Source organism: Saccopteryx bilineata, chromosome 4 (assembly GCF_036850765.1).
Source record: "Saccopteryx bilineata isolate mSacBil1 chromosome 4, mSacBil1_pri_phased_curated, whole genome shotgun sequence".
NCBI classification, from domain to species: domain Eukaryota; kingdom Metazoa; phylum Chordata; class Mammalia; order Chiroptera; family Emballonuridae; genus Saccopteryx; species Saccopteryx bilineata.
In genome coordinates this window covers 286,601,789-286,624,976 of record NC_089493.1, presented here as the reverse complement: position 1 = coordinate 286,624,976, position 23,188 = coordinate 286,601,789, and the positions used below count along the sequence as shown (strand labels likewise).

Here is a 23,188-nt window from a genome sequence, read left to right as displayed (position 1 = left end):
GCGGGAGGGGAAGAGAGAGACAGAGAGGAAAGCGCGGCGGAGGGGTGGAGAAGCAAATGGGCGCTTCTCCTGTGTGCCCTGGCCGGGAATCGAACCCGGGTCCTCCGCACGCTAGGCCGACGCTCTACCGCTGAGCCAACCGGCCAGGGCAATTCTTGAACTTCTGTTCAGCTTTTATAGCTTCTTGGAATTCAGGGCAAAGTAAGTACATCCAGATGGTGAAAGTTATACAAGATTTGGTCTCCTAAGATCTGTGCTTTGCCATAAATTAGGTGGAAACAGAAACCTACTTCTATTTCTTGGTTTAAGTAGATCATGGACTTTTATTTCCTCACCTGTAATTTCCCCTCCTTCTGGCTTTCCCTCACAGAAGGTGTGTTTTCCAGGGCTTGTAGATAGACAAGACAGTGGTGTGAAACACCTTCTAGGTCACAGGAGCCTTTCGAGCATGTTCCTCAGCTTTTCTTGGAAGAACTCTCTCTTACTCCTCTCCCCCCATCACCCTGTTTTGTACCCTCCTTCCCTTGCTGTTTTATTTTATTGTTCTTTCTCCCATGTCACTGCTCTTTCTCCCTTTCCAATCTCTGTTTGTTTTTCTCTCTTTACTCCTTCCTCTGGCCAGCAGCTGTATCTGCTCTGAATGTGTCTTGCTCTTTTGAGATACTGGTGACTGGCACAGTCTGTCTACTGTTCCAAGACCTGTGGGGAGGCAGCGCCTGGGGACAACATCAGTTACCCAGGGAACATCAAAGGTTTCCTCCCGGCCAAGGGACCATGCCACTTCTGCCTCTAGAATCAGGCCACCAGATAGGTTTGTCTCATTAAAATGTTCTGCCTTGCGCTGGTCGGGTAGCTCAGTTGGTTGGAGCATCACCCTGATACGCCAAGGGCGCAGGTTCAATCTCTGGTCAGGGCACATGAGTGCATGAATAGTGGAACAACAAATCAGTGTTTCTCTTTCTTTCAAATCAATTAAAAAACAACAAAGTTCAGCCTTTCTTTTTTTTTTTTTTTTTTTTTCTGTATTTTTCTGAAGCCGGAAACGGGGAGAGACAGTCAGACAGACTCCCGCATGCACCCGACCGGGATCCACCCGGCACGCCCACCAGGGGGCGATGCTCTGCCCACCAGGGGGCGACACTCTGCCCACCAGGGTGTCGCTCTGTTGCGACCAGAGCCACTCTAGCGCCTGGGGCAGAGGCCGAGGAGCCATCCCCAGCGCCCAGGCCATCTTTGCTCCAGTGGAGCCTCGGCTGTGGGAGGGGAAGAGAGAGACAGAGAGGAAGGAGAAGGGGAGGAGTGGAGAAGCAGATGGGCGCTTCTCCTGTGTGCCCTGGCCGGGAATCGAACCCGGGACTTCTGCACGCCAGGCTGACGCTCTACCACTGAGCCAACCGGCCAGGGCCAAGTTCAGCCTTTCAAGGCTCTCTGCCCCGGGAGCATGCCCTAGCCTTTATGCCCCGCCCTTTCCTTCTAACCCCAGACATGTTACCTTTACCTTTTCTCCTTTGAGGTCCCAGGGCCCTTCTTTTGCCTTTATAACTTGTTTCCTGAGCACATTTCTTCTACAGCTCACTTCTTTGTTTTTTGGGGATTTTAAAAAATTTTTATTGATTGATTTCAGTGAAAGAGGAAGGAAAGAGAGAGACACACACAGGAACATTAATGTGTTCTTACATGCCCTGACCAGGAATCGAACCGGCAACCTCTACACTTAGGGACTATGCTCTAGCCAACTGAGCTATCCAGCCAGGGCTATAGTTCACTTATTCTACCCCTATGCCTTTCTTTCTGTGAGAGGAGGGGAGGCAGAGAGACAGACTCCCCGCATGCGCCCAGACTGGGATCCACCCAGAAAGCCCACTAGGGAGCAATGCTCTGCCCATCTGGTGCTCACTCCATTGCCTAACAACCAACCTCTTCTTAGTGCCTGAGGCAGTAAGAAGTCATGGAGTCATCCTCAGCGCCTGGGACCAACTTGCTCCAGTAGAGCCATGGCTGCAGGAGGGGAAGAGAGAGAGAGGAAGAGAAAGGGGAGGGGTAGAGAAGCAGATAGGCACCTCTCCTGTGTGCCCTGACCAGGAATTGAACCTGAGACATCCACACACTGGGCTGATGCTGTACCACTGAGCCAACTGACCAGGGCCTTTTTTTTTTTAATTAAAAAAATATTATTGCTCATTTAAGAGTACATAGGTTTCAGGTAAACATTTCATTTAACTGTTGATTGTGTTGTATGCCCATCTCTGTGACTTTCTAAATAAACTTTCTCTTATAAGTGTGAAAAAAAAGGTATGCTTTTCAAGTGTAAATTTATTTTTGTTACGCCTCAGATCCTTTTAATAGAAAAGTTGCGCCTGACCAGGAGGTGGCGCAGTGAATAGAGCGTCGGACTGGGATGCGGAAGGACCCAGGTTCGAGACCCTGAGGTCGCCAGCTTGAGTGCAGACTCATCTGGTTTGAGCAAAGCTCACCAGCTTGGACCCAAGGTTGCTGGCTCAAGCAAGGGGTTACTCGGTCTGCTGTAGCCCCCTGAGTCAAGGCACATATGAGAAAGCAATCAATGAACAACTAAGGTGTTGCAACGCGCAATGAAAAACTAATGATTGATGCTTCTCATCTCTCTCCATTTCTGTCTGTCTGTCCCTGTTCTATCCCTCTCTCTGACTCACTCTCTGTCTCTGTAAAAATAAATAAATAAATAAATAAATCATTTCTTTAATAGAAAAGTTGCTGTGTTTTGCTTTAGTACAAACAATTATAAAATTGTTTTTAGTGTATCTGTTTGTATTTTTAAAAGAATAGTGTTTTCCCTTTAATAAGAAAAAGTAATTCGGCAAACCAGTTGAAGTAGCTTTTTGTTACAGTTTTGGTGTTAAATTTTGTTTAAAAACTTAGCTTTAATTTATAGCAACTTATGTTTCCTTTCAGGAGACTGGTTAAATTTTGAAACATCAAGGCAGCAGAGTAATATGCCCAACTAAGATAATGCTGATTTGTTGATTTTGAGAGATGTGTGTGGTATATGCTGATTTTTAAACTTTTTTTCTCTTTTCTTTTCTTTTTTGTATTTTTCTGAAGCTGGAAACCGGGAGAGACAGTCAGACAGACTCCCGCATGCGCCCGACTGGGATCCACCCGGCACGCCCACCAGGGGGCGATGCTCTGCCCCTCCGGGGCGTCGCTCTGCTGCGACCAGAGCCACTCTAGCGCCTGGGGCAGAGGCCAAGGAGCCATCCCCAGCGCCCGGGCCATCTTTGCTCCAATGGAGCCTCACTGCGGGAGGGGAAGAGAGAGACAGAGAGGAAGGAGAGGGGGAGGGGTGGAGAAGCAGATGGGCACCTCTCCTGTATGCCCTGGCCGGGAATCGAACCCGGGACTTCTGCACGCCAGGCTGACGCTCTACCACTGAGCCAACCGGCCAGGGATTTTTAAACTCTTTATTGAAATCAGTGGCATGTTAAGTGAGAATAAAAGGCTGCAGAGCTTTATTTATGGCAACAATTTTCAACCTTTTTCATCTCATGGCACAGATAAACTAATTAATAAGATTCTGCAGCACACACACAAAATTATATTTTTTGCCGATCTGACAAAAAAATAGGTATGATTTTTATTTATTCACACTGGACATCCATTGTATTAGTTGCTGTCTTTTTTTATTTTAGAATCTAAGGGAATAGAGGTCAGGGCTTCTGACTAAATAGTCAGGTATTTCATGTGTTTTTGTTTGTTTGTTTTTTGTTTTGTTTTGTTTTGTTTTGTTTTACAGAGACAGAGAGTCAGAGAGAGGGACAGATAGGGACAGATAGACAGGAACCGAGAGATAAGAAGCATCAATCATCAGTTTTTCGTTGCAACACCTTAGTTGTTCATTGATTGCTTTCTTATATGTGCCTTGACCGTGGGGCTACAGCAGACCAAGTGACCCCTTGCTCGAGCCAGCGACCTTGGGTTCAAGCTGGTGAGCTTTGCTCAAACCAGATGAGCCCGCACTCAAGCTGGTGACCTCGGGGTCTTAAACCTGGGTCCTCTGCATCCCAGTCCGACGCTCTATCCACTGCGCCACTGCCTGGTCAGGCAGGTATTGCATGTTTTAAAAATTCTTGCAGCACACCACAGCACACTAGTTAAAGAATGCTAATTTAAGGTAATATATTTAATGTTTGCTTAAAAATACATTCCTGCCTGACTGGTGGTGGCATAGTGGATAGAGGGTTGACCTGGGACACTGAAGTCCTGGGTTTGAAACCCCAAGGCACCACCTTGAGTGCAGCCTCATCCAACTTGAGTGCAGGCTCACCAGCTTGAACACAGGGTCGCTGGCTTGAGCGTGGGATCATAGACATGACCCCATGGTTGCTGGCTTGAGCAAGGGGTCACTGGCTCAGCTGGAGTCCCATCATCCCTCCCTCCTTTCCCTGGTTAAGGCATGTAAGAAAAGCAATCAATAAACATCTAATGTGACATAATTATGAGTTGATGCATCTCATCTCACTCCCTCTAAAAAAATAAAGAAAAAATGCATTTCTATATGTATCTATGTATAAAAAAGTCTGAAAGGATGTACGTCAAATATGGGATTATGAGTAATTTTTACTTTATTCTTTGTACTTTGAGCACTACTTCAAGTTTTTATTAAAATTATGTCTTTTTGACTAAAAAAAAGTATGTTCATTTTGGGGGGAGAAAAGAGAAGGAGGGAAATTAGCTTCCCACAGTTAGAGAGCAGTGAAGCCCCTCCTCCAGTTAATTCACGGCTTTTCAGAGAAAACCATGGTGGAATATGAAATTCTGTATCCCAGTTTCAATCTACTCTATCTTTCACTTTTGATTCCATTTGATCATGCTAGGCCAGCCTTTATGGATGAATATGAGAAGATAGAGGAAGAATTACGAAAGCAGTATGACATTTATGTGGAGAAATTTCGAAATCTGGCTTATCTGGAACAACAACTCGAGGATCATCATAGGCTGGAGCAAGAGAGGTTTGAGGTAAGTGCTTAATTATTTTTTTCCCCCCAGTATTTTTTTTTATTATTATTATTTTAATTTATTCATTTTTTAGAGAGGAGAGAGAAGGGGAGAGAGAGAGACAGAGAGGGAGAGAGAGGAGAGAGAGACAGAGAGAGAGAAGGGGGAGGAGCTGGAAGCATCAACTCCCATATGTGCCCTGACCAGGCAAGCCCAGGGTTTCAAACCGGTGGCCTCAGCATTTCTAGGTTGATGCTTTATCCACTGCGCCACCACAGGTCAGGCCTCCCCTGTATTTTTCTGAAGTGAGAAGTGGGGAGGCAGAGAGACAGACTCCTGTATGCACCCAACCAGGATCCACCCAGCAATCCCGCTAGGGGGTGATGCTCTGCCCGTCCAAGACATTGCTCCATTGCAACTGGAGCCATTCTAGTGCCTGAGGCAGAGGCCATGGAGCCATCCTCAGTACCTAGGCCAACTTTGCTCCAATGTAGCCTTGGCTGTGAGAGGGGAAGAGAGATATAGAGAGAAAGGAGAGGGGTTCGAAAGGTAGAGAAGCAGATGGGCACTTCTCCTGTGTGCCCTGACCAGGAATTGAACCTGGGACATCCACATGCCAGGCCAATGCTCTCCCACTGAGCCCACTGGCCAGGGCCAGTAAGTGCTTAATGATTTTGCACAGACCATGCCTTCTGGTGTGTTAATTTGTACTTGTTGACAAGTCAGTTTGTAAAAAATATCAGTGAATGGCCTGACCAGGCAGTGGCACAGTGGATGGAGCGTTGGACTGGGATGCAGAGGACCCAGGTTCGAGACCCCGAGGTGGCCAGCTTGAGCGCAGGCTCATCTGGCTTGAGCAAAAAAAAGAGCTCACCAGCTTGGACCCAAGGTCGCTGGCTCGAGCAAGGGGTTACTCGGTCTGCTGAAGGCCTGCAGTCAAGGCACATATGAGAAAGCAATCAATGAACAACTAAGGTGTCGCAACAAAAAAACTGATGATTGATGCTTCTCATCTCTCTCCATTCCTGTCTGTCTGTCCCTATCTATCCCTCTCTCTGACTCTCTCTCTGTCCCTGTAAAATATAAATAAATAAATAAATAAATAAATAAATAAATGGAATTTATTAAAAAAAAATCAGTGAATGTTTGATACTAGTTTATCAGCCAAATCTTTTTTAAAAATTTTTTATTGAATTTATTGGGGTGACATTGGTTAATAAAATTATATAGGTGTCAGGTGAAACTACTCTTTGATATTAGTTTATAATCAGGGTTTGGTTAGTTAGGACTATAGACAGGCCTAACATGTGACCTGTGCGGTCACACAAGACTTTGAACTTGCAAGATCCTGTGCTTACTGTAATGTTCTGCTGTTTCCATCTTGAAATCCTTAATAATGTTTTCTTTAATTTTAGAGGAGAGGAAGAAAGAGAGAGAAGGAAAAATATTGACTTCTTGTTCCACTTATTTATGCATTCACGGGTTGATTCTTTAATGTACTCTGACCAGCGGTTGAACCTGCAACCTTGGTGTATCTGTATGATGCTCTAACCAACTGCTACCCAGCCAGCACAATCCTTAATAATTTTTAAGTGCATTTAAAGAATTATTTATTGCTTTTTAAAAAAGAGAGAAAGGGAGAAAGAAAGACAGGAACATTAATCTGTTCCTGTATGTGCCCTGAACTGGCAAACTCTGCGTCAGGACAAAGCTCTAACCCAGTGGTTCTCAACCTTTCTAATGCCGTGACCCCGCAGTACAGTTCCTCATGTTGCGGTGACCCCAAACCAAAAAATAATTTTGGTGGCTACTTCATAACTGTAATTTTGCTACAGTTATGATTCGGAATGTAAATACCTGATATGCATTATGTATTTTCCGATGGCTTTAGGCGACCCCGCTGGGGTCGCGACCCACAGGTTGAGAACCGCTGCTCTAACCAACCAAGCTATCCAGTTAGGGAAAGTGCATTTTATTTTCTTTATTTTTTAAGGGAGACTCCTACATGCACCCTGACCAGGATCCACACAGCAACCCCCATCTGGGCTGATGCTCGAATCAGCTGGCTACCCTTAGAACCTGAGTCCACTGCTTGGACCAACCAGGCTCTCCTCAGCACCCAGGGCTGACGCCCAAACCAATAGAGCCAGTGGCTGTGAGAGGGGAGGAGGGAGAGAAGGGGGAGAGGGAGAGGAAGAGAGGCACACTTCTCCTGTGTGCCCTGACCAGGATTGAACCTGGGATGTCCACATGCCGGGCCGATGCTCTGTCCACTGAGCCAGCCAGTCCACTGAGCCAGCCAGCCAGGGCTGGGGCAAGTGCCTTTTATTTTGCACTGAGTCCCACAAATTACGTAACTGGTCTTGAGTCTAAAAGCATGCTTGGTCAGTTCACTTAAAGATTTTTTTTTTTTTTTTTTTTTTTTTTTTGCATTTTTCTGAAGCTGGAAACAGGGAGAGACAGTCAGACAGACTCCCGCATGCGCCCGACCGGGATCCACCCGGCACGCCCACCATGGGGCGATGCTCTGCCCACCAGGGGACGATGCTCTGCCCATCCTGGGCGTCGCCATGTTGCGACCAGAGCCACTCTAGCGCCTGAGGCAGAGGCCACAGAGCCATCCCCAGCGCCCGGGCCATCTTTGCTCCAATGGAGCCTTGGCTGCGGGAGGGGAAGAGAGAGACAGAGAGGAAAGCGCGGCGGAGGGGTGGAGAAGCAAATGGGCGCTTCTCCTGTGTGCCCTGGCCGGGAATCGAACCCGGGTCCTCCGCACGCTAGGCCAACGCTCTACCGCTGAGCCAACCGGCCAGGGCCCACTTAAAGATTTTTAAGCCTGACCTGTGGTGGCGCAGTGGATAAGGTGTCGACCTGGAAATGCTGAGGTTGCCGGTTCGAAACCCTGGGCTTGCCTGGTCAAGGCACATATGGGAGTTGATGCTTCCTGCTCCTCCCCCCTTCTCTCTCTCTCCTTTCTAAAATGAATAAATAAATTTTAAAAAAGTTAAAAAAAAAAAAAGATTTTTAAGCCCTTAAATTGAATCACCCAAACTAGCTTATTGGAGAATGCTTTATAAAGAGGAATTGCATTTTATTGATTATTCTGGGAAATACGTGTGACCCAGAACCTGACCGGCTTATAGGTTCCTTTCATGCCAGTGTTTGAGGCCATTTAGGAGGGATAGTTCAGATACCAGTGTGACTTGATAAATACAGAATTCGGTGCAAAAGAAGTTGGACCAAATCACACTCACTTTTTGAATTGCCCTTATCCCTTAAGGTATTTCTGTTTAACCCAAGAATAGTCATTTGGATCTTGGTTCATGGTAAACTTGGTCTACAATCTCCCTTTCTTACACTGTCCCTGACAGCTTTTGGTATAAAGGTTATGCTAGCCTTCTTCCTTCTTACAAACCTGGGCATTTAAATTAGGTGGAGCTGTTTTCTCTCCAAGAGGGTTGGCTGTGAGTGACTACCACATGCATGTAGACACATTTATCTTGACAAGGCCCTGTTGCCAACACTGTGTCAGAGGCAAGCCCTGGAGGAACAGGATATAGGACAGGCACATTTTGAGGGCATTGGAGAGAGCCTAGAGTCCAGGACATTTTAAGCATTAGGTGCCTGGGAATGAACAATAAAGGCCAGTGAGAATAAACTAGACACTTGATGCTGTTATGTGGGGCCACCCCTGGGTTCACATGCCATTCTGAAGAGCATGCATCAGGCTGCCTGTTCTTCCTTCAACAAGCATTTCCCTCTTTATCTCTGTGGCCACACCTGCTCTCTGCTGCTAATACCTGGTCCCTCCTAATGTGTCCAAAGCATAGTGCTTTCTTTTTAATGTTCCTGTCAACAACAAACATTTTAAAGGCTAATTTTGTCTTTCATCCTCTGTTTTGAAAATAATCAGGGCCACATTTTGTAACCTAACTGAAATATTAATTTTAAAAAAATGTATTTTAGGAATTAAAACTAGTATTTCTTTCTTTTCCCATCCTTATCAGTCCAACCAGTTAGTGTTCTTCAGGGCTGGAGTTGTGCAGGGCAGAAAAACAATGGTTCGTGCTTTATTCTTTTCAGAGCAAGAGGCTTGTAGTACTCGCAGTTGATTCATCGGTGTAGGCATACACAATGGGTATTTCATTGTGTCATTTAGTTTGTTCAGAGTCATTGAGGTGTATGGGGAGGAGCATGGGTTTGGGCCCATTCAGGCCCATCCTAGGTCAGTGTCCCTTCTGGAAGCCTCCCTTTCCATAGGGTTGCTGGGTGATTATAGAGAAAGAGTGTCAAGTTTCCCAACTGTAGTAATATCTCAGGCAATGTTAGTATTCTTCACCCACCTTCTTTTAGTTTAGATTTTTTTCTGGTTCTATATCACAAACTTAGCAGTACTTACTCAAATGGTAAAGAATAATAAAGTGTCCAGAAAAGGGTCATGAACTCTCCCTCCTGGGAGCACACCCACACTTTTCTTCCCTCTCAGGCATGCATCTCCTGAACTCTAAGTCCCTAGGTGAGACTTGCAACCAGGGGAGCAGTGGGCAGTGGCAGCTTGTCCTGAGCTCACCCCCTCAACCTGTCTCCAGGGCCCCTTTTCGACTCTCCAGTGAGCCAGTGGCAGCCCGCCTAGTCTCTCCCCGGTGGTTTCTTCTAGCCCAAGTCCTTCCTTATTTCACTGTCCCCAGCGATAATAAGTGTGCTCTCAAAGGAAAAAACAGAAACAGAAAAGGGTCATCTCTTCCGTGTCTTATTTTTCCTGTACCATAGGAAGCTGAAAATACTCTCCATCTGATGCAGAACAAGCTGAAGGAAGAAGAAAAGCGACTGCTCAAGAGTGCGAGTAAGTCTGTATTTTCAAAGTAGATGTGTTTGTTCTGGAGTAATATTTTTAGCATTGAAAACTTTATATGTAGCCCAGGCTGGATAGCTGTGTTGGTTAGAGCATTGTCCCAAAGCACAGAGGTTGCTGGTTCAATCCCAGTCAGGGCACATACAGGAACAGATCACTGTTCCTGTCTCCCTCTCCCCCCTCCCTCCCTCTCTCTCCCTCTCTTTCCCTCTCTCTCCTTCTCTTTCCCTCTCTCTCCCTCTCTTTCCCTCTCTCTCCCTCTCTTTCCCTCTCTCTCCCTCTCTTTCCCTCTCTCTTCCTCTCTCTTCCTCTCCTTTCCCCCTTCCTCTTTCTCTCTTTCCCCTCCCTCCCTCTCTCTCCCTTCTTCTCACACTAAAATCAATCAAAGTGTAATTTAAAATATTTATATGTATATTTTATTTTCAAAAGGCAGTTTTCTCACAACTTTTATATCAGGTACTATTTTAATTTTGTCAAAACTCAAGAGAGTGGTTTAAACTACATAGCATTTAAAGCACATTTGGTTTTCATATCAACTAAAAAAATATTGTTCTCTATTTAAAAGATAGTTTGAATTATATGTAATGTATAATTATGAAAGAAAACTTTGTCGTGGAGGTCTGTAAGTTGTTCGTTTTAGGTCAGGTTGGTGGAAAACAAGCATCATAATACAGTGCCGGTGAGCAGGTCGCTTGCCTAAGGACAGTTCCCCACCCCCACCCGTATGCAGCAGAGCGGGCACTACCTTTGTATAAGACCTAGATTCTGGGAAGGAATGTTCTCCATGACTGGTTAGCACACTGGTTAGTCTCCAATGTGTCAAGTCAGCCTCAGGAGCTATAGCAGCACATGCTCTTCTGCTGAATTCATGGCTTTGTCTCATAGAGTTACTTCTCTTCCGGCTCTTCTTTCATGGTGACATCTTTTCCAGAGCTTCAGATGTGGTATTCCTGGGACATCAGGCATGCTCACTCGCTCTCTGCCTTTTCCCTTTGTACCTTTCTCCTTTTGTACTTGCTCTGTGCCTCTCCTGAATCTCAGGAAACTCTGGAAGGAGAATAGGGCCTGCTGGGAAATCCTCCTAGGGTAAGTTAGGAAATTCCAAGGGCCTCTCTAGCCAAAGCAGCCCCTCACCTTTATGATTCCAGGTCAGCCAGGAGAGCCCGAAGCCATAGTAAGTCGTGTGTGGGGTTTATCTCCTCCTGGGAGACTTGGCACAGGTAGAGCTCTGGTTGGTTGGCTGCATCCAGTTCTGCCCCAGGCCCACACATTAAGACCTTTTTTGCCTGACCTGTGGTGGCGCAGTGGATCAAGCATCGACCTGGAATGCTGAGGTAGCTGGTTCAAAACCCTGGGCTTGCCCGGTCAAGTCACATATGGGAGTTGATGCTTCCTGCTCCTCCCCACTCCTCCCTCTCTCTCTCGCTCTCTCTCCTCTAAAATGAGTAAATAAATAAAAATAATTAAAAAAAAAAAAAGACCTTTCTCATTTTGCCCTGTTCTTCTGACCTCAGACTTTCATTAGCAATCCATAGGTTTGGGATCTCTTGAAGGACAAAGATTCTTAGAAGAATGTGTGATTTAATTTTTTTAGAAGTATTTCCAGTTTAAACCAACTTAATGAAGAATAGCACTTAATTAGCTTCAAGTGGACAAAGGAGTTAAGAAAATATTTATAAAGGACCATTCTCATTTTTACTCATCCTAATGTTCTTAAGATGACCTGTCTGTCTCCCTCCCTCCCGCCCTCCCTCCTCCCTCTTTTTCTCCCTCCCTCCCTCCCTCTTTCCCTCCTTTCCTTCCTTCCTCTTTTTTTAAAGATTTTATTTATTGATTTTAGAGGAGTGTGAGGGGAGAAGCAGGAAGCGTCAACTCGGAGCAGCTGCTTTTGTATGTGCTTTGATCAGGCAGGCCTGGGGTCTTGAACTAGCAATGTTAGCACTCCAGGTCGACGCTATATCCACTGTGCCACCACAGGCCAGGCTGTACAAAGTTTTAATTAAGTCCAGTTTATCAATTTTGTTGTTGTTACTTGTGCTTTTAGTGTTATATCTAAGTAAAAACCCTGCCTAATTCAGGGTTACCAAGGATGATTCGTATGTTTTCTTCTAGGAGTTTTATAGTTTTAACTCTTACAGTTAGGACTCTGATCCATTTTGAGTTAATTTTTGTATATACTGTGAAGTAAGGCGCCAGTTTCATTCTTTTGCATTTGTCTCTCCACTTGTCCCAGCACCATTTGTTGGAAAGACTATTCTTATTTTGTTGAATTATACCAGCACCATTGTCTGCTGTACTTAATTTTAACATGTCACTGAAAACTCAGCGATTTCAGTGTCACCATGCATTAGCTTTGGTTTACCTGCTTAATCTTCAGTGTATTGCTTTGAGTTGTCAGAAGAGATCATGTTGAGCCTGAGATCTCTGTTTTAATACTGTTTTAGAATTCATGATACCATTTGATATGTGTTGCATTGGTTACGGATTTAATGTCACAATTTTTCTGGGTGAAGAAAAAGTGAACTAAGCTGAACAGTGATTTTGTTTTATAGTCATCAATTCATTCAGTATTTTTAATTGTACTCTCTGTAAGGGCCTTTGTAAGGTGGTGGTTTTCAGAGTGATTGTGTTGGAGTCTTGGAGGATGCTCTTCCTGGCCCTCTCCGGCTGCCAGGTCTGCCCCTCTGTGCTGCGGACACAGCTCTTCTCTCCATGGCCAAGGGAAGCAGGACGCTTTCCTCAGTGCCCAGCTGGACACAGCTGCCATCCCATCACCCTCCTAGATCAGAGCCTAAGCAAAGCTTTTCTCCGTGAATACTTGCTCTACTTCCAGACTGACTTAGGGGTCAGTAATCAGAGCAACTGCACACTCCTCCAGTTCCATCCTTAACCCAGTCATCCGGGGCTGGGCACTGAGCTTTTCTCCCGCCGTGGAAACGGGCTCCGTGGGTTTCCATTAGGACACACTCAGCCTGCTCAGAACTCCAGGAGAGTATTTAAGAAATTAATGAAAAAGGCGATGGAATTGAGAATGACCTTTCTTTCTACATCCTTAAAATGGAATTTTCTCCAGTAAAGGAGCTCTTGAGCAGCAGCCCTCATCGCAGTCCCCAGTTCCCACCCTTCTCTGGCCGGCCCTGTCAGGCCCTTCGTAGCCTGGTCCCCTCGCCTGCAGTCTTGTTTCCGTGCAGTCACTGACCTTTGCGGTGGGGCATTCTCCATATTTGTTATCTTCAAGGAGCTTGAGTTCTGGTAACGCTGCCTAAGACTAAACAGAAAATTTTTTTTTCCCTCCAACTAACAAGAACTCCCAGCTGCCTTGACAACTGGCTGTTCGAATGTTCCTTGTCCTGCCTCACATGCTGGAATAGAGTTTCTATCTCGTATCTTTGACCCACTTTTTTCTAGCCTTGGAAAGTTTTTTTTAAATTTCTTTTATTAGAACAAGTAAATATTTACAAAGGAGATTCAAGTGTGGTATTCATTACAGCATGAAGAGATACAGAGTGAAAATCGATTATTCTAAAGGATATTAAGTATTTCGACAATTTTTTTTTTACTTCCTTACAGTTTAATCAAGAACTCATTCTTATAAATCCAACTCAAGTCAATGAGTCATAATAAGCCTTTTAAAGGTTAGTTACCTTTGTCAGCTACTACATTTTTGGCAATTTTTAAAATTGAATTTATTGGGGTGACACTGATTAACAAGATCATATAGGTTTCAGTGAACAATTCTACAACACAGCTTCTGTACTCCATATTGTGTGTTCCCCCTGCCCCAGAGAAATTGTTTTTTAGAAAAAACAAGCTATTGTCTGCATTCACTCTTTGCTAAGTACCGGCAAATCCTGAGAGGCTCATAAACTCTAATGCATCAAAAGAAAGGCTAAGAAGTGCAGATCTTGTACGAGCGCCTTACTGGACAGACTGTTCGGGAAGTAATGGTGGATCCACCGCACACAGCCGGTTTTTAGTTGTTTTGTTCTGTTTTGTTTTTGCTTACTTGTGTTCCTGCCAGGTAATGATGACTCAGACATTGACATCCAGGAGGATGATGAATCTGACAGTGAACTGGAAGAGAGACGGCTGTCCAAGCTGCGGACAGCCATAGAGGTGCTCATGCAAGGTACCACGGCCCCTTTCACTCGCCCTCCTCCCCGGCCTGACCACGGCCAGGCCCGGGTCAGGGCTCCTCGGTATCAAGGCCCAGAGCACACTGTGAAGTGGCCCTGCTCCAGGGTTTATCCTGCCCTGTTTATCAGGATGCGGCTCTGAGCTGCTCGGGGGTCATCCTCGTCACTAGTGCTCTTACCTGTAGTCCCAAGAACGGTCGATTCTTATCTGAGGTCTGGTGTTTCTCACAGAGGTCACAGGAACACACTGCCTCTGCACTGCACTATATTTTGCCCTTTTTGAGTCCAAACTGCTTGCTCAGTGTAGTTACGTACCTTGTGGTCAGAGAATTAATGTACAAAAAGGGACTTACCCAAGCTTCTCTGCCTTTTATTTTTATTTATTTATTTTTTTTTAATTTTCCTGAAGTGAGAAGTGGGGAGGCAGAGAGACAGACTCCCTCATGCGCCTGACCAGGATCCACCCGGCACGCCCACCAGGGAGCGATGCTCTGCCAATCTGGGGCACTGCTTGGTTGCAACGTGGAGGCTACGGAGCCATCCTCAGAGCCTTGGCTGCGGGAGGGGAAGAGAGAGATATAGAGGAAGGAGAGGGGGAGGGGTGGAGAAGCAGATGGGCGCTTCTCCTGTGTGCCCTGGCTGGGAATTGAACCTGTAACTTCCAAAGGCCAGGCCAACACTCTACCGCTGAGCCATCCAGCCAGGGCTTACTTCTCTGCCTTTTAAAAGTGTTATTCTAATTGATACTTTCTCATTGCAACAGATTTAAGCAATGAAATATGTGGAGCAAATCTGGTTTTGGGGTCTTCCTCATGTCCCACTCCCCACCTTAGGTCACGGCCAGTGGCCGAAGGGTGTGTCTTTCCAAATTGCCTTTACTCACACATACTCAAACATGGACACCAGGATCACCTAAAGTGTTTGTTAACCTGAATGTGACCAGACTCTGTGTGGTTCTGCAATCTGCTTTTTAAAAAATATTTTAAATATGTTTAACTGTTGCCAAGTCAGTAAAATATAGATCTGCTTGCTTCTTTTTGATAGTTGTATAGTATTCCATAGTATGGCTATACCTGTAATTTCCTTGGGCATTCCCATAATGGTAGATACTTATGTTACTTCTGCTCTTTTCTTTGTAGATGATGCACTTTTCTGCATATCAGCAGGTGTGTCGTTAGGCTGTATTATTAAAAGTGGAATTCTTAGGTCAAAGGTTATGTCAAGTCTGATAGATAGCACTAAGTTGCTCTATACTTGTCTTTAAAAACATTTCTTACCTACCACTTAATTTTTTCAGCTCAGTTTCATTTTTATATACATAATAAATTTAAGTGGTTAAATCATCTGTCTTTCATCATTTCCTGTTAACTTTTTTTTTTTTTTTTTTTTTTTTTTTTTTTTTTTTTGTATTTTTCTGAAGCTAGAAACGGGGAGAGACAGTCAGACAGACTCCCGCATGTACCTGACCGGGATCCACCCGGCACGCCCACCAGGGGGCGATGCTCTGCCCCTCCGGGGTGTCGCTCTGCTGCGACCAGAGCCACTCTAGCGTCTGGGGCAGAGGCCAAGGAGCCATCCCCAGCGCCCGGGCCATCTTTGCTCCAATGGAGCCTTGGCTGCGGGAGGGGAAGAGAGAGAGAGAGAGGAAGGAGAGGGGGAGGGGTGGAGAAGCAGATGGGCGCTTCTCCTGTGTGCCCTGGCCGGGAATTGAACCCCGGACTTCTGCACGCCAGGCCGATGCTCTACCACTGAGCCAACCGGCCAGGGCTTCCTGTTAACTTTTGTTGTTAACTGCTTTCTCTTATTCTAGGTCCAGCTGTATTTATTTATTAAATTTTGCTTTTTACATGGGATAATTAGATGCTCTGATATCCTTTTTCTTCCTTTTATTTTTTAACAGCTTCATGACATCAGTAGAGGTTAGAGGTTATGACTCTCATTCTACATATGGATGTCCAGGCTCTAAAAAGTCATATGATTAGTTCATTGGAATGGCACTGGTGCCCCTAAATTTGACTGCTGACCACTCACTACAGACATGAAACAGCACAAGATCTGCACTTTTTCTGACCCAAGGAAAGTTTCCATAACTTGCTCTGAGACGTCACATCCAGGCCTGTCCTGAGTAAGCGCCTCTCTGAGCGGCCCTTACTGCCTCTCTCCCGAGGCCGGGACCTGGGGCCATGGGTGCTTCTCAGCCTTCAAGTGCTCTGTCTCTACCCAGTGAAGGACGCCTCCTGAGTTTTTGTAGAATTCACATCTAAACAACATCAACTTTTAGAGGAGGAATGGAGAATCACTTAGATATGATGATATTTTGAAAGATGAACTCTTGTGATACTTAAACTTTTTTTTGTTTGAAGCTCAGACATAGATGCAGGTACAGGTGACCTGAGTCCATAAAGGGAAAGTGTATTTCTTTCTTCCACACACAGCAGACCTGTTCTGTGTGCACACTAACAATGGGGTTCACAGGATACATCTTCGCTTTCTGATTTCTGATTCGTGCTTACATTTCACTGCCTGTTGCCTTGTTCCATTGTGGAAATGCAGAACATTTATCCCATTTGTCGACAGGTCTGATTAGTTGGATGCTACTTGAGTAAACTTTTATGATACTTTTCCCAGTTTTCTAAAGGGAAACCAATCTTGAATGCCGTTTCATGCCTTACTTTTTGCATTTCTTCATGCTTTTGTTCCCCCCAGGAAGACCTAGCAAACGCGTCGTGGGCACAATGCAAGATGGAAACTCGGACGACGACGTGAGTCCTGCCCGCCCCGTTAGCAGTGATGTTCTGCTGGGTCCGAGGCTGGCCTCGGGGGGATTAGCCAGGAGCTAAGCACATCTGCGCAGCCCGGCTCGGGGCGCAGCCTCTCCGCCTGCCTCATCACTCGGTTTGTGGCCGATTGTAGCCGCCCGAGGAGCTGAACCTCCTTTCTGCTTGTTGATGGCTTATTTCTTTTCTTTCAAATGAATCTGCTTGCCCTACCTTTTTTTCCCTTCTCATGGTCTGTCTATTCTCACTTTCCAAAGATGGAAGGAGCACCAGCTCTGTTAGGTAAATGCAAGACTTCCAGCTCCAAGAAGCGGGTTGGTTTTCTTTTCACCTCCCCCGTTTGTGAGTGTGCTGTGTGGTGGCTCAGGGCCAGCGGAGAGCCTTCCCTGGACGCCATGCCTGTCTCCTGGGAGCAAGCCCTCAGAGTGGGTCCCACGGAACGGTGAAGTTTCTTAAAGATGCCTATGCCAAGGGGGAAGAGTGAGCACTGAGCCCAGAGACAAGGAGGGCTGTGGCTGGGGAGTCGCCTGGCCCTTGAACCCTGGCCGGGAAAGGAAGGGGTGCTGTGGGCTGGGGTGAGGACCGGCCCTCGCTTCGGCTCCATCGTGAGCGGGAACGTGAAAGGAGGTGCTCCCAAGACCACAGCCTGGGGAGGCTGAACATCATTAAGTGCATAATGACTGGAAAGTAAACGGAGTGGGGACACAAGGGGCCCTGCTGGCTCCAGCTCTCAGCCTCTTCCATCCATCACTCAGGGCCTGTCTTCTTCGTTGTGGTCCCTGGCAGTAATGTGAGTCCCAGGAGGCAGAGGGTGACAAGACTGACACCAATCACAGAGCTCCCCATCAGGTTGAATGTCATGTGTGTCTACCGTGTGGCACTAGTGGCTACACAGAGAGGGAGCATGGGCCTTAATGTTCTTGTACAAAAGGTCCGTTTATTTAGTACCAGCAGTGTGTACTGTCAGAAATTCACAGGAGGAAGAGGTCACTCAGGTGTGCTGGGCAAGATGCACAGAGAAGGCAGCCTTAAACACACAGAAAATGTCTTTAGAGAAGCAGAGAATCCACCCCTCCCCCTCTCCTTCCTCTCTGTCTCTCTCTTCCCCTCCCGCAGCCAAGGCCACTCTAGCGCCTGGGGCCGAGGCCAAGGAACCATCCTCAGATGGTCACCCTAGATCTAGATGATGGAGAGTGTTTCTTTTATTTTGCTCTTTACACCTGTTTCCTGTGTGGCTTGCCATCCCCTATTTATCAAAAAACAAAATAAGCTCTCCTCCCCTCTCTCCAAGCCCCCTCTCTCCTTGCTACGCATTGGTGGCTCTGGGCCACCAGGAGCAAAGCAGCATCCAGTGAGCCTTGGGGCAGGTCTGGTGTTCCCGAGACATCAGTGGGATGGCCAGCCCCTACGGCTCCAACCTTGATGGCATGTTCGTATTTGAAGGTTACCAGTTAGAAGATACATTGATCTCTATATGCCAGCCAGCGATATCTAGATGTAGGTCCATTTTTATGTCGCCACAGCCTGACTGCTACTCTGTTGCTAGTTTTTGAACTACTAGTAAAATAGTGAGGCAGGGTCTTGCCAACACGGTGTCAGGAATGAGATGAGACCCTCAATTGTATTTGCTGTCTTTTTCCCATAGGAAGACTCCGAGGACAGTGAGATTGACCTGGAAGATGATGAAGACGACGACGATTTGGAAGATGAGAGCATTGCTCTCTCTCCAGCCAGACCCAGTCGAAGGGTCCGGAAACCTGAGCCCCTGGAGGACAGTGACAATGACTTCTGACCTTCTTACCAAGGCACCCGTGCAGATGAAAACCCTCAGACTGTAGGTAAATGGTAATTTAGAAGGTTAGGAAGGAAGCATGCTTGGTTCACTCAACCATCTGGACTCACTGTTCATGAAGGTATGACCTGTTTTTGCTTTAGCCTCCTATGTGTTACTCCGTGAGGCTTAAACAAGAACCTGAACACACCCAAAGATGATCTGTTCCGGCCTTGTTTATCTCCTGAAACTTGGGAAATGCGTGTATTCCTAGGGATTCACATCCATAGGACAAGATCTCAAGGAGAAATACACTAAGTTTCTGTATGAGTTTTGATTATTGTCACATATATCATCTAAGAGTCAGTAGGACAAATCTGGGGCTGGAACTGCGTACAAGGACTCATTTTACGAATTAGTATCGGACTATTAATCACTTGTACAATTTAAAGGCTTTTAATTCTAGCCTTTATTTCATTTTTTAGTCTTTTTTTTCTTCTGCATGCTCACAATACCAAGCTTTAACTGTATTTTACTAAAATTTTCTGAATGAAAGTAAGCCTTGAAAATCAGGCAACAGAGGATGCTCCAGATGATAAATAATCCATTTTCTCTCAGACGGTAACGTTCCTTCTTAGGAAAGCAAATTAAGAAAAAGTGTCAGTACAGATTTGCGTTTCTGACTTAAAAAATAAACCAGAATGGATTCAGATGGAGTAACACTAGAATTTTCCATTGTGAAGAGAAGTGACAGGTGGTGTTTTTTGTTTGTCTTTTTTTGAAAGCACAAAACAGTTTTTGTTTTTCAATTATAGAGTCAAGGCTTCTGAAGTTACTTTTCTTAAGTGTACTTACTACCGTATTTTTTTATTATTAAATAATTTTTACTTGAGAGTATAATTATTTTATTTGCACCGATAACTAATACTTACTTGAAGGAAGTTCACAGGTTAATACGGTACGTGTAAACTTTAGGACACCATGTGACAGTTATTTCTATCTTTTCCTAAATTTTATGTATGAGATTACCCCTTTTGTAAAACATTCAACACTCAGTTAATTCATCAGTTAGTTGAGATGTGTCATGTCTGAAACAATAAGCTAAATGAGAAATAGGTGTGTTTGGGGGCCCTGCTAACCACCTCAGACGCCATGGCCTCTCAGATGCAAAAGAGTCACTGTATCTTTTTTTTTTTTTTTTTTTAAGTAGAGAGACAGGCTCCCGCATATGCCTGACCGGGATCCACCCAGCAAGCCCACTAGGGGCGATGCTCTGCCCATCTGAAGCGTTGCTCTGTTGCAACTGGAGCCATTCTAGCACCTGAGGCAGAGGCCATGGAGCCATCCTCAGAACCCGGGCCAACTTTGCTCCAATGGAGCCTCGCTGCGGGAAGGGAAGAGAGACAGAGAAGAAGGAGAGGGGGAGGGGTAGAGAAGCAGATGGGCGCTTCTCTTGTGTGCCCTGACTGGGAATCAAATCCGGGACTCCTGTACACCAGGCCAATGCTCTACCACTGAGCCAACCTGCCAGAGCCTACACCTGGATTTCTATAGTGTCTATTGTAAATATGCCCCAAACTGTTTTCTTGACTTGGGCCCAGAGCACTGAGGCATTTTCTCAGAAGATGGGCCAAAATAACCTTAGAATAAAGGATGGCTGATCCTGGCTAACGAAGCTTAAAATCAAGTATTTATCCAAGTGTTTCTAAGTAATTCTGTTCCAGAATAAAGCTCAAGAGTATTTTAAGGAATATAAAAATAGCATCCAGAAAGAAAATTCCCAATGTCTGGTGTCCAGTAAAAAAATACAAGGCATGAGGACACTGCAGCTCTGAAGGCAGCCCAGATACCCTCGGAGAGCACCCTGGGAGGAACACGCTCAGCCACTGCCATCCTCAAGCTCCCCCGACTGCCCGTCAGCCGTGAAGAAGCAGAGATTACAGTGCACTTGGGTTCATTGTGGACGGTGAGGCCAACAGGAAGCAGATCAAACAAGCTGTGAAGCTCTGTGGTACTGACGAGGCCAATATCAACTTAATCAGGCCTGATGGAGAGAAGAAAGCATATGTTCTGCTGGCTCCTGACTAGGCTGCTTTGGATATTGCCAATACAATTGAGATCATCTAAATCGAGTCCAGCTGGCTAATCCTAAATATAAAACATTTTCACTGTAGCCCTGGCCAGGTAGCTCAGTTGGTTAGAGTGTCATCCTGATACGCCAAGATTGTAGGTTTAATCCCTGGTCAGGGCACAGACAAGAATTAATGGAAGAATAAATAAGTGAAGCAACAAATTGATCTCTCTTTCTCTCCCCTCTCCTTTTCTCTCCCTAAAAGTCAATTAAAATTTTTTCTCACTGTAAAAAAAAATTACCAGGTACCTATATAAAATGACCCAGAAATGATCGGTAATAAAATTAGTAGAAAACGACATTTAACAGTTATAACTATATTTCATATAGTCAGGTGGTAGCGTAAAACATGAGTATATTAAGGCGAGATATGGAAAATCTAAAGAAATGGACAATATTAAGAAAGCCTCAAACAAAACGAGAGAGTAAAAAGAATGAGATGAAACCATACAAACTGGCATTAAGAGATCAGACACTGCATAAAAAAATTACTGATCCAGAAGACATAGCAATAGAAACTGCTCCCCTGGGGGAAAAAAAAAAGACAAATTTCACTGTGCTGATTTATTAGTTTATTGTCTCTGCTCCAAATCCACCTTTTGGCCTGCTCTGTTGTAATGGTGCTATCGTTTGTAATCTCTCCTTTGTCAGCCAGCAAGATGTTTAGACTTGTCAGTAGAGGGTGCAGGAGAGACTCTGGAGGAAGTAGGGGCTTTCCTTCCAATTCTAGTGGAGCGGGCTCTCACAGTCCCTGAGAGCACACTTTCTCCGCTGCTCTGACCTCCCAGTTTCTCCAGTGCCAGGTTCCTGCATGGCACAGCTTTCTTCAGGATTTAGCTACTGCAGCTTTTCTTCTGTTGAGTTCTCAGTTCAGCCAGAAACTGCAAACCAGAAGACTGTACATAGCAACATCTTGAAAGTGCCAAAAGAAAAACGGACGATACCCAGCAAAAATATCTTTAAAAAAATAATCCAATAAATACTACATATGACCCGTGGTCAAATGTCATCAATTTCCAAATAATGTGTTTTATGGCTGATTTTATTCCCTCCAGTCTTGGATCCAGTCGAAAATCTTGCATTAAGTTATGTCTCTTTAATTTCCTTCAGTTTAAAACAGTCCCCAGCCTTTTTTATTTTTCATGACATTCACATTTTTGAAGAGGTCAGTCTAGTTTTTGTTTTTGTTTTTTACAGAATGCCCCTTAGTTTTCTTCATGATTAGATTCAGGTAAACCTTTTTTGGCAAGAAAACTACATCAGTGATATGTCCTTCTCAGAGCCTCACGTCTGGGTCTCATGTCCATGTGTCCCACTATTGGTGACATTAAATTTAATCACTTTGTTAAGACAACATTTATAAGATTTCTGTAAGATACCTTCTAAATACCCTTAGTGGGGTGATATTTTGAGACTGTGGATATCTTCTTCCTCAGTTGGCTTTCATCCATGGTTTTAGTGACCCGTGATGAGTCTTGCCTGAATACTCATTTTTAAAGAAACATTTGGAACAACAGTGCTTCCTGTTCAAATTTTGAAATGATAATTTATAATCTTTATAAGCATCTTCCTTGCTTATTTGGTATCCATTTGGGATCTTAACTCTTTCAACACAGACATCGGAGGGAATTTATGCCACACAGAAGCTCAGTGTGTCTAGCCTTCTGGGGGAAGCTGTAGCCAGAGTAGTGCTTTGGAAGCCCAATATGAAATAACATTAAGGCATCGACATTTAATGTGCTGTTGATAGTGTGCCAGACATAATCCGTGCCTCTGAGATTTTATAATGGATAAAAGAATGGCAGAAACCTTGGGGGAAAATTTTTTTTTCATTTCTGTCTTCAGAATTCTGTAAATAAAGCCTTTTTCTTTTTTTTTTTTTTAAGCCTTTATTTTTCTTCAAAAAATTCCCATTTTTTTCCCCATATCTTTAAGGATCATACTTCTAAAACTTTCTTTTCTTCTTGGGAAAAGAGAGGTCCTCTCTATCAACATTGCCACATTGATACTCAAAATGGGCCGGAATATGGCTACTCATTTCAGAGGAAGGGGATCGATTTTAACCAGATGAGTGGAAAAAGGAAGTAATAAAACAAACGTTGGGGGGAGATGCATGAAGACCCCAATGTATGAATAAGCTCAGACCAGCTTCTTACTTGCCGGGCGTAGGGCCTAAGTCCTGGGTCCCTTGGGGAGAGACCCTCTCCTCTGTGTGCCATACCGAAGTGTCCGTCTCACCCTGCCTAGACAGACCCTGGGCCAGGGGAGGTGCTCGTGACCTCTGGCAGCATCTTTCCTACCTCTTTGCAGGGTACCAGCTCACGTGCAGGTCAGCGTCATTGTGAGATCACAGGAAGTCACCCTGGAAAGTGGTCGTTTTGTTTGGAGGCTTCCAGCTGCGTCTCTGCCCGTCCACTTGCCCAGTCCACCAGGAACTTGCTTTGCTCACATTTCAACAGTGCACGAGGGAGCATTGGACTTGATAGCCTCTGAGATCATCCTGGCACCAGATTCGCCAATGTGGTTTCCCTGGAGACTGGAAGAGAAGGA

General features: G+C 45.2%; 2 protein-coding genes across 7 annotated transcripts in view; one reads left to right on the top strand and one right to left on the bottom strand.

The window, feature by feature from the left end:
* Positions 1–19,397, top strand: part of CLUAP1 (clusterin associated protein 1) — a 41,264-nt gene extending 21,867 nt beyond the window's left edge. Inside the window, exons 8-12 of one of the 4 annotated variants that reach the window (XM_066275092.1) lie at positions 4,854–4,995; positions 9,742–9,814; positions 13,845–13,952; positions 16,666–16,721; positions 18,382–19,393. In XM_066275092.1, coding sequence (XP_066131189.1) covers positions 4,854–4,995; positions 9,742–9,814; positions 13,845–13,952; positions 16,666–16,721; positions 18,382–18,528 — 526 coding nt within the window. In that variant the 3' untranslated portion in view covers positions 18,529–19,393. Of the gene's footprint in view, positions 1–4,853; positions 4,996–9,741; positions 9,815–13,844; positions 13,953–16,665; positions 16,722–18,381 lie in introns of all 4 variants that reach the window. The other 3 variants (XM_066275095.1, XM_066275094.1, XM_066275093.1) reach the window with 3 other exon arrangements.
* Positions 19,398–19,580: 183 nt separating this feature from the next.
* Positions 19,581–23,188, bottom strand: part of NLRC3 (NLR family CARD domain containing 3) — a 30,826-nt gene continuing 27,218 nt past the window's right edge. For all 3 annotated transcript variants that reach the window (XM_066275088.1, XM_066275089.1, XM_066275090.1), the window contains one exon: positions 19,581–23,174. In XM_066275088.1, coding sequence (XP_066131185.1) covers positions 23,084–23,174 — 91 coding nt within the window. In that variant the 3' untranslated portion in view covers positions 19,581–23,083. The remainder of the gene's footprint in view (positions 23,175–23,188) is intronic.